The 16,806-nt window shown below is 40.4% G+C and overlaps 1 protein-coding gene across 1 annotated transcript in view; it reads right to left on the reverse strand.

Moving 5' to 3' along the window:
- LOC128444797 (chemokine-like protein TAFA-5) overlaps positions 1 to 13,670 on the reverse strand; it is a 60,294-nt gene extending 46,624 nt beyond the window's left edge. The window contains exon 1 of the mRNA XM_053427453.1: positions 13,580 to 13,670. Coding sequence (XP_053283428.1) covers positions 13,580 to 13,670 — 91 coding nt within the window. The remainder of the gene's footprint in view (positions 1 to 13,579) is intronic.
- Positions 13,671 to 16,806: the final 3,136 nt, after the last annotated feature.

Below are 16,806 nucleotides of genomic sequence, written 5' to 3' on the forward strand. Positions count from 1 at the left end.
CTTTCTGAGGATGTTTCAGTTTTTATCCCTTTTTTTGTTATCTGAATTGAACGACAGGGGTGTCAGGTGCTCTATAGACAGTAAACCCCCTGAAGAAAATGTGTAACCTTTGATGTTGGACTAAGTGAATATAATGTACTTATATTTACTATATAGACAGATAGGTACTAATTGTAAATACTTAAAATGGCTTTAAGAGCTTTAAGCTAAATTATTCACTCAAAAAGAAAACGTAAGTAAGTACTTTTTTTAATCTAGATTTAAAGATGAAGTTTCTTTCTAAAAACACAGCTCAGATCTTAGTGTTGCAGTTTTGAAGAAGCTCATAATTGCATGTGACAGGTTGCATTAACACGACTGCTGCATTCTGTCTGATCCCGTGGAAACCCACCCCATTAGCCTTACAGCAACCAACCAACGAATAATAATCTATCTCATCTCTGTCATTGCACTTCTGTGATGTGGCTAATCACCTCCTGCTCTTCCTCTTTGTGTCTGTGAGCTCTGTGGAAGTAGCAGTCCACTTCATATCTAAAGGGTCAAAGGTCACAGTGGAAGCCGTGAAGCCTGGACAGCCAGCGACATACATAGGGGAGGACATTTGAACCCTCGTCCCTTGGAGGGTTGTACTATCTGACACAAAGGTCAGGGGATGGAAGCACACACACACACACACACACACACACATAACCACAGAGGAGTGAGACTGACTTCACAGGAAGGAATACATTACAAGACAAAATAAAGTCATTGGCTGAATGTCCAGATAGTGAGCTTTCAATTCAGAAGTATATATTCACTCCTGTTCTTCGAATATCAGGAGTTGGCAAGTCACATTTTCATTCTTGCTAGGTTATTAAAACATTGCTAAGATAGCTTTAGGCCTTGCTAACACAACATTAAATGGCTATGTTCGTCTCTGTCCAGTCCAAATAGTGTGCAGATTAGTTTTGGCGTGTCACTTTCTGGTGGGCTTCACACTGATGTCAGTGTAAAGGTAGATTAGAGCTCAAATCAAAATAAGGTGTCAGACCAGTGGTGAAACAGTGGCTGTCTTTTTTTATTTTTAAACATCACAGGCCCACTTTTCGATGTCAGTGATCCTGAAGTCTTTGAGCTGCTGAGATCAGAGCTGTTGCTGCAGGAATAGCCCCGGAGCTTTCTGCAGTAATCAGGATCCAACCTGCATGTAGATGATACAAGAGACGCCATTCGCTACCAGGTATCCCATGGTAACCACAGAGGGCGACGGCAGGTTTCTGTTTGCTTGTTAGCTGCAGCTCATCACCGGCCCTGTGTAATTCTCCATCTGCAACAGCACAGTAGGATGAAAACGCCCCTGTCTCTTGTTGGTGTAAGCCTGAGCAGAGCATGTTTGGAGAATACGCGTGTGCAGTACGTGAGCTGTCAACATGACTGAAGTAAAAAATCCACTGTGCAGCAGGTCTGTTCTGTAGCTGCATGTGATAAACTTCAACCGCTGAGAGCAGAGAGGTGGAATATGGATTTCTTTTATTTACAGAGTCAAAGAGAGAGCATGTACTTTTTATTAACTGAGAGACAATGCAGATTCCGAAGCAGTTAAAGACCCTTTTAACATTTAACTGCACTGCATTTTTACCACAGAAAATACAGGTTGCAGGTTGACTGGCTGCTGATGTTAGAATTATATAGAGTATTTTTATTATTAGGGCCCGAGCACTGACAGACACTGACAGACGTCGACGTGAGGCCCTATTGAAATTGTAAGGATTATTATTTTTTATTTTTTTTATTCAGGTAAATTAATTGGCTTTTTGAGGGCTTTAACATGCTCAACTTAATTCCAAAATTTGCAGAAGACAAGACGGAGATACAAACTTATTGAAAGATTGATTTTTTCGTCAGACGGTGTGACCGTGGCCTGGCGTCAAAGTTTGATTACACTCCATTAAAATACGATGTTCTGTATCGCAAACGTACATGGACCATGAAGCCTTTGATGCTGAGCCGTAAACAAACAACTCCACTCCTGCAGTGTCAGTGGTCAAAGATCAAAGGAATATTAATGTCTCGCAAAGGTTACGTCTCTCTCTCTCTCTCAGAATTGGGACATTTCCTCAAACCGTGTAAACATTGAGGTACGGCGAAGGTTCATCCTTCGCCAAAGAAGACGATGTTGTCATAACTCCACTGTGCATTGTCCTATCACCACCAAACTTCTGTCTCATGATCGAGACCATAGACTGTAAATAAACATGGATGCAGAGTCTGAAAATTGTGGACCTTTTATTTTCTTAATTTCAGTGACAGTTCGACACACAATGACATACCATTTAAAATGTAAACAGTGCTGCCTTTGAAAATCCATTGCATCTGACATTTTCCTTAATAAATAAATAAATGTATACTTTAAATACTAGTGCCTCTGTGATAGATAGTTAAAAAGAAGGATTTCCATCTAGATTAGTTAATCTGCACTTGATTAGTATAGCCTGATTGAGAGATGACATCTGCTGATCGATTAGTAATACCTGCAGAGGCCGGATAGGGGAGCTCTGGGCAAGGTGTCATTCCCTATGAACCTGACACTTGACTGTGGGCGGTGGATGAAGTGCGCAAGCAATTTGTTATATTGCCAATTAGAGCGATTAATGCATTTAAACTTTCTGGAATATCACGGCTTCCCTCAGATGCATCTGAAAGCATCATGCCTATGCGGTTGTTTATTTTGCTCACATTCTCTTGCGCAATTAACCGGCTGAATTCACATAAGCTCTCACAGTAACTTATTGATTCATCCGATGAAATGTGACAGAAGGACTGTGGAAGGTTCTCTATCATGTTCTTCACGACGAATTCCTCATCTATACCAAAGTGACTTTGATCCGGTCGTACAGGTGAATTAATCCTTGGGGATATCTAAAATGATTGACTTGATGCTTTTTGGGATTTCCCTGGTGGACAGTTTAAGAACCTGTTTTCATAAACTATTTGCAGTGGACCTGTTGATCTCATCTTGGTCACGAGACTCAGCCATGCAGTTCCTGTCCAGCACAATTTGGGACAAGGTCACCGGAAGGAGATTCGCGCAGGCAATCAGATTGAGTCTGAGTGAGTCCATGGTGACTGTGGTTTAGTAACTAGTTTAGCATCAATGTATCAAAAGGTTAATAGATCTGTGTTTTCTTCTGCATCTTCTACATTGTTCAGCCAACATCAGGATAATGCCTAACATATATGTTCTCTAGCCTTCGATCAAAGGTGGGATCATAGGGAGAGGAAACTCCCCCAACCCTTTGAAGTTAAAAGGTTAAAGGGATAAAGTAATGGGGAAGAAGAACAGGAAGTAGGAAGGACAGGAAGTAGGATATTGCAACATACTGTCAGTAGTTTACCTTGATGTTGTTTGCCACACACCAATCTTCTTCTTTGTTAAGTTTATTAGCAGATGGCAACCTACTGTTTTGAGAGTGTGTGAATCAGAGTTATCTAGGTCATATTAAATAATTGTCTTCCTCCGATAATGAAGCTTTCACCCTATTCCAATCATTTCCAAGCTCAGTTCCTCCACTGCATGCATTACAATTTCCTACTTTAGCTTTTCTCGTTCTCCAACATACTTATTACATTAAAGCTATATACTCCACTGATGATTTGGCAGTAATCACATAATCCTGTAGGATGTAATTTTCTTACATGCAGTGTGTTACTGAGTTCAGTTTGTCCTATCGGCCTGGTCAAGATGTTCTCCTCTTTGTTGCTCCCATGGCTGTCCACACTGTGCTCACCTCCTGCTGCACTGCATACAGACGTTTCCCTGTGTGAGCTACATCCCAGCTGCCATTGTATAATAATATTTACTTTGGTTATTGTTTTTCCTTCTGATTTGTCAAGTGAAATGTCCATGACGTCTTCACGATTTAGTGCTTAGCCAATAAATCCACCCCTTTATTCTGCTTTATTCCTCTATGTGATCCAGTAACTTCATTAAAGTAGCCACAATATTCATATTTCGAAATCTATACAGAGTCTCAGATATCTCATTAACTAAATCTTGCCTACTTTTGATGAAAATAACTTTAACAACATGATTACTGAGCATGAATCTGACCACGGCCTTCTTGATTTGTAACTCTTCTACCTGCTGTAATGCTTCTGCAATCACTACCATCTCCCTCTGTAAACTGACACGTTTTTTTCTACATTGTAATTTCTTTAAGTTGTCTATTTAATGGGGGGTAGGTAGGTATTTTACGTGTGCCCCTAAATGTTCTGATTGTGCTCCTTATATTTTCAGTAGGAGGATATGTACTGCTTGTAAAAGAAGTTAGTCTGGAGCCCTGAGTCGGCAGGAGCGGGACGATGAAATGAAAGCATGAAATCAGTAATTCCTGACCTTAATGTCAGCCATGAGAAAGATGTAAAGCGATTATGCCCCCGTCAACTCGGTGTTACTGCGTCTGACCTCTTGACTGATATCAGACTTGAATCTGTAGGGAAATGTAACATGTGAACACAATATGATCATGTTTACTTCCCCTTTGATTGATCATGATTTAATCTCATACAATTTAACCTTGATGATTCTGACTGAATGAATCTTGGCCCAATTAGTTTAACTAGGCATTGTTGTTTTCATGTGATCAGAAGATCCCAACCTTTGACTTTGTAACAACCCCAACCAGAGTGGGAGGGGTGAGCCAAATGTATAAAGACAAAGAGCTGTTTCCCATCGGTGTGCATATTACAAACTAACCTTTGTCGTATGCACCATGCTCGAGCATTTTATTTTTGTAGTTATTATTATTAATTATTATTGTTATTACATGAGGCAATACAATACATACAAGTCCTGTAAATACAAAGTTGTCATTAGTGACACTATTATACATTATTGGTGACACTTATGTGTTGATTTTAGCCAGAGCTTGAGGCTGGTTGTAAATACTGCAAAGCTTCCTGAGTATCTAATGTCTGCAGGTAATTCATCCCCACTACTTCAAAGGAGAGAGCAGATTGATTAAAGGCAGTTTTCTGAACTGTTGTACCTTATACAACTTGTAAAAGGAGGTGGTTCAAGAGTATGAAGTAAAAATAAGAGGTCAAAATCAAAAGTGAGTAAATTATATATTTCCAAGATGTTGATGTGATGATAGAACCTTGTTGTTGTATCTAGTCAAAGTCAAAGTGAACTTTATTGTCATTCAGACCATACAACAAGAACTGCATCATTTAAAAAAATATCCCCTCAGGGCAATATTGAGAACTTCCTAAAGTCTAAGGGGCTGAGGATGACACATCATGAACAGTAATGTGGTGCATTTAGCTGTGTGTGACCTTTGCTAAATATTAAAAATAAATGTTTCATGCAGATGACACAAATAAAGGTTTTGCATTTAGAACCTCTCATTATGAGCATGGAGCTCAATGTTCACTCAGCAGTCAGGGCTGTCGTCTCTCGGCCTTTTATGATCCGTGTTACTGTGTGGAAATGAAGTAAGGTTTGATCCACTTAGCTCCTGCTCGAGGTAGATGTGCTGAAGAACAGATCAAACATCCTGTGTGCAGTGGTGCCACATTTGAGTGACAGGAAAGTTGCCCAATTATGTAACTATTATTCAGGAGAGTGGAATCAGTGTAATAAAAATGTATTTTAGATAATGTTATATTAACAAAATATGTTAGGGCCATATTTGAGAATAAAGAAATTCTAAGATTTCCAGAATGAAGACATAAAGTTGTGATATTAAGAGGAATACCCAGCCTCTGACCTCTGATGCTGATATTTCTGTTCTCACATACAGCCCCTCTGGATAATTTCAAGAGAATATCCAGACTTCAGTGTATGTCTGAAAGAAGCTTTAGTGTTTCACTTTGCTGCCAACAGTCAGATTTAGTTTGAAAAGATGTACAGAGAACTGTAATGCAGTGAATTTTTTTCACCTGCAGGAAAGTATCTATAATCTTCATAAAGAAAAGCCTGCAAGGAAAAGTGCATAGTTTCATATATATTTGTTGAACTTTTATTATTATTACCATAGTGATTCCTTTCTCCTACAGCAGTTATCTTGGTGTAATGACATCTTGCCTGCGGGGATCTATCTCCTCCCGCTGATCTCTACAGCAGAACTCTTGTGCGTTTATTTTACTTTGTAAATTCTGAATTTGTCTGAATGAATCACAAAATCAAAATGTTGTCCTGAATGCGGTGACATTAGCATTAAGGCTCTAAACATCCCGCTCCCATCGCAGCAGAACGATGAAATTACAGCACATCTAGCTTTCTGTGCCCGTGTTGCTGTTTTCTTTTTTTTCTGTGCAGTCACAGCTCCAGTGTCATCTATTCATGAGGGAGAGGATGATGGAAAAAGATAAATTGACGTCTTGGTTGATATGAGCATTTATTATCGACAATCTTTTTTCAATCCCCTGCTCACTGACAAGTGGAGTCCCCGTGTTTATCCTCAGAGTAAAGACGGGGGAATAGTGATGAGTTTGAAATGGGTTTTGACAGGACTCAGCGGCTGTCCGCTGATCATCCGATGACAGTTAATGAGTCTGTTATTGTGCAGCAGGAGATAAATTATGAATCCAACAAGAGGTCGGACATAAAGTCTCTGAAAGTGTTTGGAGATGTTTTAATGCCAGTCAAGGCGGTATCAGTTGGAAATGTCTAACATGATGACTGAGAGCAGCTGTAAGGCAGGAAATATTAAGAGAGGAACAAAAATGGAAAGGTGTTGGGTAGGTCGGTTTGTATGTTTCTGTGTTTTACCATCTATTTTTAGGTGCATTTTGTTTTACAAATTTAGAGTGGAAATTAATGCTCGGCAGAGGTGGAAAAGTGCAATGGAAACAGTCTAAGATTAAAAAGTATGCATGAAATGATGAATGTGACTTATATTTTACTATATATTAATTCATTTGTAAATTGTTTATGGATTTATGGATTCTAAATTTTCCTCTTTCTTCATACTTTTATAGTCATTTTTTGTTTGTTATATGCCAGTGGGTTTGATAAAAAAAAATAATTTTCATTTTTTTGTTTATTTATTTAATACTATTAATGCTCAGATGTTTGGGGCAGTTTAAGATGTCTCGATTTTTTATATATGTGGGGTCTGATCAGATGGCTCCTTGATGTAATAACACCTCAAGGAGGCATCTGTTCAGTCACTGATTCATATTTACAGATTTATTCTGCATTGGTACAACAGGTCCAAACTTACAGTCAGAATAATGACTAGGGGCCTGATCTACTAAAGGATTGTGCGTTTAAAAACGTGTGCAAACTTAATTTCCCCTGTACAAACATGCAAGCTGATCTACTTACAGTGCGCACTGAGGATGCGTGCAGAATAGCCCCCGCACTTCATTTAATACACTTGCCTTAATGAATATGCATTATCGGGTATTTCTACACAACCGGCAAAGTTAGAGTAGATGCAAATATTTTAATTAAATAAATGCAATGTGATATACAAGGATTGTGACTGTGTCTATATATTTAATACGTTTGAAAGGTAGGTGCTAATCGGCGCAGCGTTATGCACAGATGGCTGCAGTTATTGTGGTGAGGAGGAGACGGCTGAGAACGTGTTTTTTTTTCAGAAATGGAACTGCACCTGCTGCTCAATATTGGTCAAAGGCATCACTGCCACTGGCCCCCCGCCTGTTTTATTTGCTGAGGTTTTCTTATGAGCAATTTCTTCTTTTGTTCTTCATCTCATGTCCTGCCATCTTTTCTTAAATTCATCGATTGTTCATTTTGTTTTATACACAGCCTTTCCTTTCAGCAGTTTCTTTGAGTTGTATAAGTATTTATTTGCTGTAGCTCAACAACATGTTTGTTTGCCTCCTCCACTAACTCCTCCAATTCCATGGAATTAAATTTTGCCTTGAACTTGCAATCACTCTGCTCTCTGAATGCTCCGTGGCAGAAACCAGTAACACATGCAAAACACTTATTCAAATACTACTGCCTCTACCATGTATGCACCTGTTATCATGTACGTAATTATTTTTAGAAGATCACCCACAAAACGCCCACCAACCAAACGTGCAATCTGTGATAATGTATCACTCTTTATTTGGGATCTTAGTAGATCACGGGGATCTTAGTAGATCACGCCCTGAGTGTCGTTAGACACAAATAGAACAAGATATTGAAATGTTCCTCTTTGTGATGTGAATTGTAATGCAGTAAATGATTACTGCATTACTTTAGCAGCAGTGTCAATGAGAAGCAGTACTTGCATTTGAGAACTGGTATGTGTGTGATATACTGTTTAGAATTGCCGTATACGCCAGCAGCCTATCAACAGTCAACAGTAATGTTCCAATAAGAGTCATTACATGCCATCAGATTCATGAGCTGAGTGACAGACCAATCTTGCGCAAACAAAGAGGCAGGAGTTGTGGCAGCACAAGTCTAAGTAAGTTTAACTGCTACATGGAAACACTGATGTGAGTGAGCCAATCATTGCGCAGAGTTAGTTGGTTGAGGTGAATGGCAAGTGCAACCACAGTCCTGTGTGGTTAAGACAACAGAAGAACTTTGGATAAGGGATAAGGTGAGATCCTGTGTTCATATTTTAGATTCAATTGAAATTAGCTTGTCTTTCGTCTAAAATCCCTTACCTTAACCAATGCAGTGAGTCTTAACATAATCCTACTGCTGCAGTCACTACAAGTAGATTGTGCTGCAAGATCAGATCTTTTGTTAACAACCAAATAAGTTGTGTGCGAATATTTGAAAGATATGATTTATGTCTACATCTGATACAAAGTTATATGGCTGCTGTTGGATAAATACGTTTAGTGATCTGTTAAATGTACTATGTGTAACTTCGGCCGCTAGGGGTCTCTTTATAACAAAAGACATAGTTTGATGACTCCGTGAAGCAGTGTGGGATCATGGGAGTTGGTGTCTTCACCACATTGCTGATGGTACGCAAATCATGTTCATGGATGAGGTAAAATATTAAAGTTTTATTCACTTTATGCTGTAAAGACCAATGAATAATCGTGCTCCCTTACACGTGAGCAATACAAACAATAGAAGAAATAAACATTATATTATATTTTATATTAGAGTTATATTTTCAAAGATCATGGTTTGGCTTAAAGTTTTACTTTGGCAGTTTTCTTTGGTTAAAAGAAAACAACGACTGTGTGAAGGAAAAGAGAAAAGAATCGACTCTCCTTTGGGACAAAGTCAGATATTGTGTTCCTCTGCGGATTTAAGGCTCCATAACGACTCTGCTCCAAATGGCCACGACTCATCATTACAACCGTGAGAGGGCTTTGTTACTTTTAACAATTGAGGATTTTTGGTTTGTGATGTCAGGGCTGATTTTCCCATCACCCAGCAGGGGATCTTGTCTTTGTCTCACATGTGACGGATTTCATTCTTTTACTTTTTTTAAGAGTGAGAAGTTTAAACAATAACCATCATCCGCCCCACGCAGGGCTGCTCACCGCTCGCTGTTGTTCCACCTCCTGATGAATTTATTCAAATCCAATTACACCCTCTGCAGCCTTTTGCCACGTTAATTTCTGTTTGTTATTTTTTTCCTTCGGTTTTCTTTTTTTCTCTTTCATTCCGATGCAGTTTGTTCATAACGCCCATGAATATATGCTCTACTTAATGAAGCAAAGAGGATTCATTTGGATTTTGAAGGCTCCTTAGGTAAGCATTCTACACTGCAGGCACAACAGTATGTCTGCATAATAGATAGATAGATAGATTACTTTATTCATCGGCCTGTTTCCAGTATCTAATCAAGCTTCATGAGCGAGTAGAAAGAAGAAAGGAGTCACTCAGTAAACAGATGGAGATGAAGTTTCAGTCTGCAGTTTGTGTTCATTAAAGTGTTTCACACTGAGGCAACCCCTCCTGAAATTCACTCACTCCACGTTTCTTTTAAAGTTTTCCTTCAAATTTCACATCTGGGATTTTAACTTTATCCCATTAAAGATGCTAACATGAGCAGAAAGATGGGGTGTCTCTGCCACCAGCCCCCCACCTGTTTTATTTGCCGAGGTTTTATTATGAACTATTTTTCTTTTGTTCTCCTTCTCATGTCCTGCCATCTTCTCTTAACTTCATCTGTCGTTCTTTTTGTTTTATACACAGCATTTACTTTCTCGCAGATACTCTCCCATCTTGCGTTTCTTTGAGTTACATTCGTATTTCTTTGCTGTAGCTCAACAACATGTTTGTTTGCCTCCTCCACTAACACCTCCATTTCCATGGCATTCAATTTTGCTTTGCGCTTGCAGTCACTCAGCTCTCCCTTATGCTATATGGCAGAAACCAGTAACGCATGCAAAAAACTCATTTATATACTACTGCCTCTACCATGTTTGCACCTGTTATCATTTACACACTTATTTATAGTAGTTCACCTGCAAAACGCCCACCAACCAAACGTGCAATCTGTTATAATGCACATGCAATTTAGCACTCTTTAATTGGGATCTAAGTAGATCAGGCCCAATGTGTCTCTATTGAGTGGGGGTCAGAGAGGTGGAGCAGCAGTTTGAGGCTGTGCACTGCATGACACAAGAAACTGTGAATGTTCACAGACATGGACAAGGCCACAGGGGCCCAAACTAAACTAGTCACTTACAAATAATACTAACAAAAGATATGACTTTGTTAAGAATTTGTATTTACTAAAGTACACAATGTGCTTGTGCAAGGAAAAATGTTCTAAATATATTCAATGATGTGTGCCGGCTAACAGTAAACAAGGATTGCCTTAAATGTGCACCTTACTGAATCAGGAATTGTGCATGGATGTTGAACATATAATTGGCCCCTCTGTGTTAATTGTGGCCCCCTTATAGCCCCTGATTTAGGAGAATCCTTGAGCTGCCACTGTACTCCACTGATGCAGTGTCATTTCCAGAAAATTTAAAAGAGAAAATGTGCAGCAAGGCTAGTTTGCCTTAGTTACCTATAAACACCTCATCGGCTGAGAATTTCACATTCGTACTAGAATATACAGCAGGGTTGCAATGCACATTGTTTTCCTTCTTGATTAATCTGCTGACTATTTTCATTGATTTCTCTTTAGAATATCAGAAAGTGAAAAATCCCTGCTATAATTTCCCACAGTCCAAGTGGACGTCCTCAAATGTTTTGTTTTGTCCAAGCAAAAGTCCAAATTTCCGCTTAAAATTATAAGAGTGAAAGAGAAAAGGATAAAAGCTGGGAGCCAGGAAATGTTTAATGTTTATCTTGTTTTCTGTAGGTCAACTAATTGATGAAACGACCAATCGTTGCAGCTTTAGGGGATTATAAATTAAAAATTAAAAAGAAGAGGTGCAGACACTTTGAAATCATAACTCAGTGCAACTCAGCTTGTGTGGTCAATTCACTGTCTGTGCTCCAAACTGTTCTCTTCACATTACATTTTAAATTTGCAAGGTTATGCAGGCTGCTGCTGTTCCTGCAGAGCATCTCACTGGGAGACACTCTGCACTTTAGAGAAAGCTCTGATAACGAGCCATCACTCAGGATCAGTACTGCTGCTGAGGAGCAAAGCAGAGATTCTGTGATGTTTATTTCTTTTCTGGTCTCATTTATAGCTGAAAACTGTTTTTACATCCATTCTGTTAGCACAGGTCAAAACTCAAAGGAAGCTTTGCTCGATTCAACAGATGGAGAACAAACTCTGAAGGCTGTACTCTTCACAAAAAAAAAACAAGGCTTCATGTTATACAGTCTGTGTTGAGATGAGGATCATGCAAACATACACACTTATCTCTGCACTTGAGACAGTGACACATTTTCTACTGCAAACAAAGCTCAAACAATTGACATCAAATCTGGTGGTGGGGTGAGGATGACCCAAGGAAGACCTTTTAAAATGTTGGTGTGAATCCAGATCAGGGGGGTCTATACAAGTCATTATTTTGGTGCTTTCTTTTATATTGTAAGATAGTTTTTAAATCCAGCTTGTTTTGACGGATATTTATGTATGTAGGTAATTTGATATAAATATGTGAATGAAGTTAATTTAAATGTGTTGTTTTATAAGGGTACTGTTGCGCCTTGGCAGGGTCTAGGGTCTCTATTAGCTCTAGTTCTTAATTTTATTATTTTCTTGCCCAAAAAACAGAGTTTGCAGTGTTTTTGAAGGCCTGAGTTGTGCATGTCGGTGCAACGTCCAGTCGAAGGGTCAGAAGGTCAGAGACAGTAGCATCCTGGGCCTGAGAGGCAAAATCCATGGGAGAGGCTCTGCCGACACTGCTACTTGTAAAACCTGACAGTAGTGGAATTAATGGAAGACTCGTTTCTTGTCTACTCTGGATTTTAGCAGATGGACGCTAGCAGATGGTATTGTCAGTTTTCCAGAGAAATCGTTGACAACTGAAACCTTAAAAGGATTTAAATTCTTGAATTGTTTTTTTTAAGTTCTTCATCAGACTCTTTTAACGGAAAAATTAAAGCAATCTCTCTGTGGTGATTTTCAGCAATGCTGAAAAGTTGTTAGTTCAACTTAACATCTTATATGCACATAACTCACTTTCTAGAGTTCAGTCAGAGGCAGACAGCCCCATCAGGAGCGGCAGGTCTTTTTGTCCCTCGCCGTGAACTGTCGATATGAACAAGAAGGAATGAGTGGACGGACCTCTTGCTTCCCTCAACTGGGCATGACTGCTCTCCCTATGAACTGCCGCGCCTGCCAGCCCTAACATTTAGTTTGTTTCACTATGGTTCAATAATTATCGCTTTTTGGTTCGAAAAGTGCAGAGCTATGACCAGAAGTTTTTTTGTGCCACATTTTAAAATCTAACTGAATGCATTGGAATTTTTAGAACTTATCTCTCCAACTGATTAATGTTCCTATCAGCATTTAGACACCGGGAATGTCACTTTATTGATAATTGAATTTATCACCTATGTCCCCTTGGAATTTACAGACTAAAAAAATTAATCAGTTCGTACAAAAACAATTAGCCTATTAATAAATGATGGATTTGATCGTTTTTAAATGGTGAGAGGACCAAAATGCATCATTTCACAAACAAAGTTCAAATCTTAACGACAGTTAACTGAATTCTGTGTGTGCGTGTGTGTGTGTGTGTGTGTGAGAGAGAGAGAGAGAGAGAGAGAGAGAGAGAGAGAGAGAGAGAGAGAGAGAGAGAGAGAGAGAGAGAGAGGGAGGCAGAGTCTCAGTATTTCCTCTCTCTATCATTGTCTCTTATCTTTCTGGATCCTTCCAATAAAAACAGCCTATAGCTTCCACTGCCTCTGTTCCCTGATCTGTTCTCCATCTCCCGCCCTTCATCCCCTGTATCACCATGTCGTCCACTGCTGCACGCGCACGCGATGCGAAACACTGTATATTATTTTCTTAATCAAAACAAAACACCATGTAGGTCTCTTCTTTAACATCTGCAAATGTTTCAGAGACCTGTTGAGGCCCTCGGGTTGACCTTCCATACACACACACACACACACACACACACACACACACACACACACACACACACACACACACACACACACACACACACACACACACACACACACACACACACACACACACAAACACACAACATCCCAAAGTAGGTGAGCTACCTTCTCTGAGGATGTGGTTGTGGAGCAGCAGCAGGAGCAGGATGCAGACCGCAGCGGCAGTCACAGCCCAGGCCGGCCGGAGGAGCTGCATGAGGAAGAGCCGAGAGCCGCACCGGCAGCCACAAAGTCCGAGCTGTGATTATCCGGGAGCTGGTGCCTCCTCAAGGCGCCACATCCATCTCGATCCCATCCACAGGAGGACGGAGGCGAGACACCGGTGGCATCTCCGGGATACGAAACCACACAAGAGCCTGAATTGATAAATCCAGAGTTGAGGATATTTAAGAAGGGCTTTTTTTGTTTCTGTCCCCGCACTCTCCGGGTGAAGCAGCCGGGGGGTCCTCGCCGCGCAACCCGGGGCGTCACGGTGCGCAGCGGCGACCGGTAGCAGCAGCAGCGGGTGAGGATGCCTGAGGTGATCCCCTCCACCGCAGCACGTCCATCAAATTATCAAACCTGCTCCAGATGGGAAGTTTCCCACTTTACCGCCCAACTTACAGCTCCCTGCGCCTCGGATCCACCAAGAGTCTCCGTACGCTCGTCTGCGTAAATCCCACCAGAGTTTGAAGAAGCGACACCTGGGCCGACTGGAAGTGTTCAGCGGGCATGTTGCACGTTCCCCCCACGACACACTGGGCAGGTCGTCTTGCGGACCCGCTGCCCGGTGGTGATGGAGTGGAGGAGGAGGAAGAAGACGAGGAGGAGGAGATGCAGCTGCTGCCACTAAAGGTCTGAGGATCCTCTGCGACCTGCTGCTTCCACAGCATCTCTCTCTCTCTCTCTCTCTCTCTCTCTCTCTCTCTCTCTCTCTCTCTCTCTCTGACGTCACTGGTACCGTCTGCTTGGGGCAAATCCAGTGAGATACACCGGGACCCGCGCGGTGCAACAGGAGCGGAATACTGAAATGTTGGAATGTGAAGGGCATTGCGAGGGGCACCCTGGTCTTAGTGTATGCAGTTTATAATTCAGGTTATATGCCACTCTGTAATAAGACACCCTTTATAAAACATTTATGAGATGTTTTAATAAATCTGATTAACAAAAGAAAATTGAATGGGAGTATGGTCAAGCCACTTACACAAATTATTCATTATTTGAAATAATAAATAATATCTTAACATTATGTGGGTAATCATTTGAAGCAAGGCTTTTTTCCAAATACAAGTGGAAACATCCACTAAATGGAAAAACACAACACAACTTGATTATAGGTTTGAGAAAAAGATGATGTTTGGGTTGCGTAGTAAGATCTTTTTAAGGTTAAGGACCTCTGTCGTCTTATTGGACGACAGAGGTTGTGGATGAATTAAAATGATGAATTAAAACAACACTGTTATGTTCCTTTGAAACTGGTCAAAACAAGTTTTTATTGGCTCCAACTCAAACCTGCAGTAATGGTAACATGAACATGCTAATTTTCACTGTGCTCTTGATGTTAAACATGATACAGCAGGGGGAAAAAAAGTCTCTACTGGTTTAGTCAGGTATAATCCTCTTTTATAGGAATGTTGCTGCAAACAGTGTACCGCTGTTGTTGGAGGAAAATGTAGAACTTCCAGTTGTTGGAGCGTAGCACTGAGAGCATGAATTATTTCAGTCATCCACAGGCCAATTACTATTTTTATGTTTTCCCTGAACTCACACGATATTGTGATCCAATATGTTGTGTTCTTTACTTTCTGCTCTAATTACTGTGTTGTTTACCATAAAGAAATACATTATTCAGAGTTTCTATAGAAACTGAAATGGCAGTGTACACACTTAATGATACAAATAAATACTTTCCATTTGGTTAAATAACATTTAGACATCCCTTTATTTCTCTCTGTATATATTTATGTATAAAGTTATCAAATATAATGTAATTCATTTGCATCCAATGATGGAGTGACGCCTGCGAGCTAGTTCATGCAGCCAACTTGAGCTGCGCTGGTCCAATCATGTGACATACATCATTTGACGTTAATTTAGGTATCTGGCATGTCTACCGACCGAAAAACTCTGGATTTGTTATGGTTCCTCTAAGTCAGAAACAAATGGAAATAAGCTTCCGTATGTTTCTCTCGTCACAAGCGAAATGGGAGTCTCTTACATGGCCAAATGAAGCACTCAAGATATGTGTGGTCGGCTGCACAGATCCACACAGATCCGCAGAGATCTGTACATAACTTCCCAGCCTCAGAAGACACAAGGCTGGCTCATTAGGTTTCAAAGGAACAGGCACTCAAAACAGGTCAATCTGAGGAAGGGTGTTTTAGACAGGGTAAAAAGGGTGCTGTTTTAAATTATCCTTGTGGTATCTTGACCAAAATATGTTACAGACATTTCATTAAGACCCCAAGGAACCATATCAACTGTGGTAAAATGGGCATAATATGTCCCCTTTAAGGGCCTATAAGTGTCCTACGTATTGTACTTTCCAAACCAAAAGTGTGGGACAATTCAAGGCATTTTGCTATAATGATAAGTTCCTACAAGTGTCCCAAGTATTGTAGATACCTAACCACAAGAGTGGGACATTTCTAAGCATTTTGCTACTATGATAAGGGCCTAGACGTGTCCCAAGTATTGCACTTCTGTAACCACTAGTTTGGGACATTTCTAGGCATTTTGCTTTAATGTAAAGTGCCTACTAGTGTCCCACATATTGTACTTCCCTATCACCAAGAGTGTGACACTTCTAGACATTTTGCCTCAATGATAAGTGCATTAACATTCTGATTGGTCGGGACATTTCTAGGCATTTTCCTTCTATGATAAGTGCCTAGAAGTGTCCCAAGTATTGCACTTCCGTAACCACTGGTGTGGGACATTTCTCGGCATTTTGCTTAAACGTAAATTGCCTACAAGTGTCCCACGTTGTGATGTCCTGTCATTTTAGTTTGTTAATTTCTGTCTCCTTGTGTGTTCTGTTTCCTGTTTTATTTTGTAGTCTCGCCTTCCTTGTGTGTTGTTTCCAGCTTCTCGGGTGTGTCACTTCCTGTCTTGGTGATTGTCTTTCCCAGTCCTCATGTGTTGCACCTGTGGCTAGTTACCCCAGCCTTCCCTGTGTCTCTATTTAAGCCTCTGTGTTCCCCAAGCCCTTTGTCGGTTCGTTTGTTGAACTCTTACTCGTTTCTACACGTCGTGAGATATGGTTTGTCTTGTCCTGCTGTCTCGACCAGCTTTCCCGTCCGGAGCTTCCTTGTTCTCCGTGCGCCTTGTTGCCAGTGTTACTTGTTAGTGTT

The sequence above is a fragment of the Pleuronectes platessa genome, chromosome 7, assembly GCF_947347685.1.
Source record: "Pleuronectes platessa chromosome 7, fPlePla1.1, whole genome shotgun sequence".
Taxonomy (NCBI): domain Eukaryota; kingdom Metazoa; phylum Chordata; class Actinopteri; order Pleuronectiformes; family Pleuronectidae; genus Pleuronectes; species Pleuronectes platessa.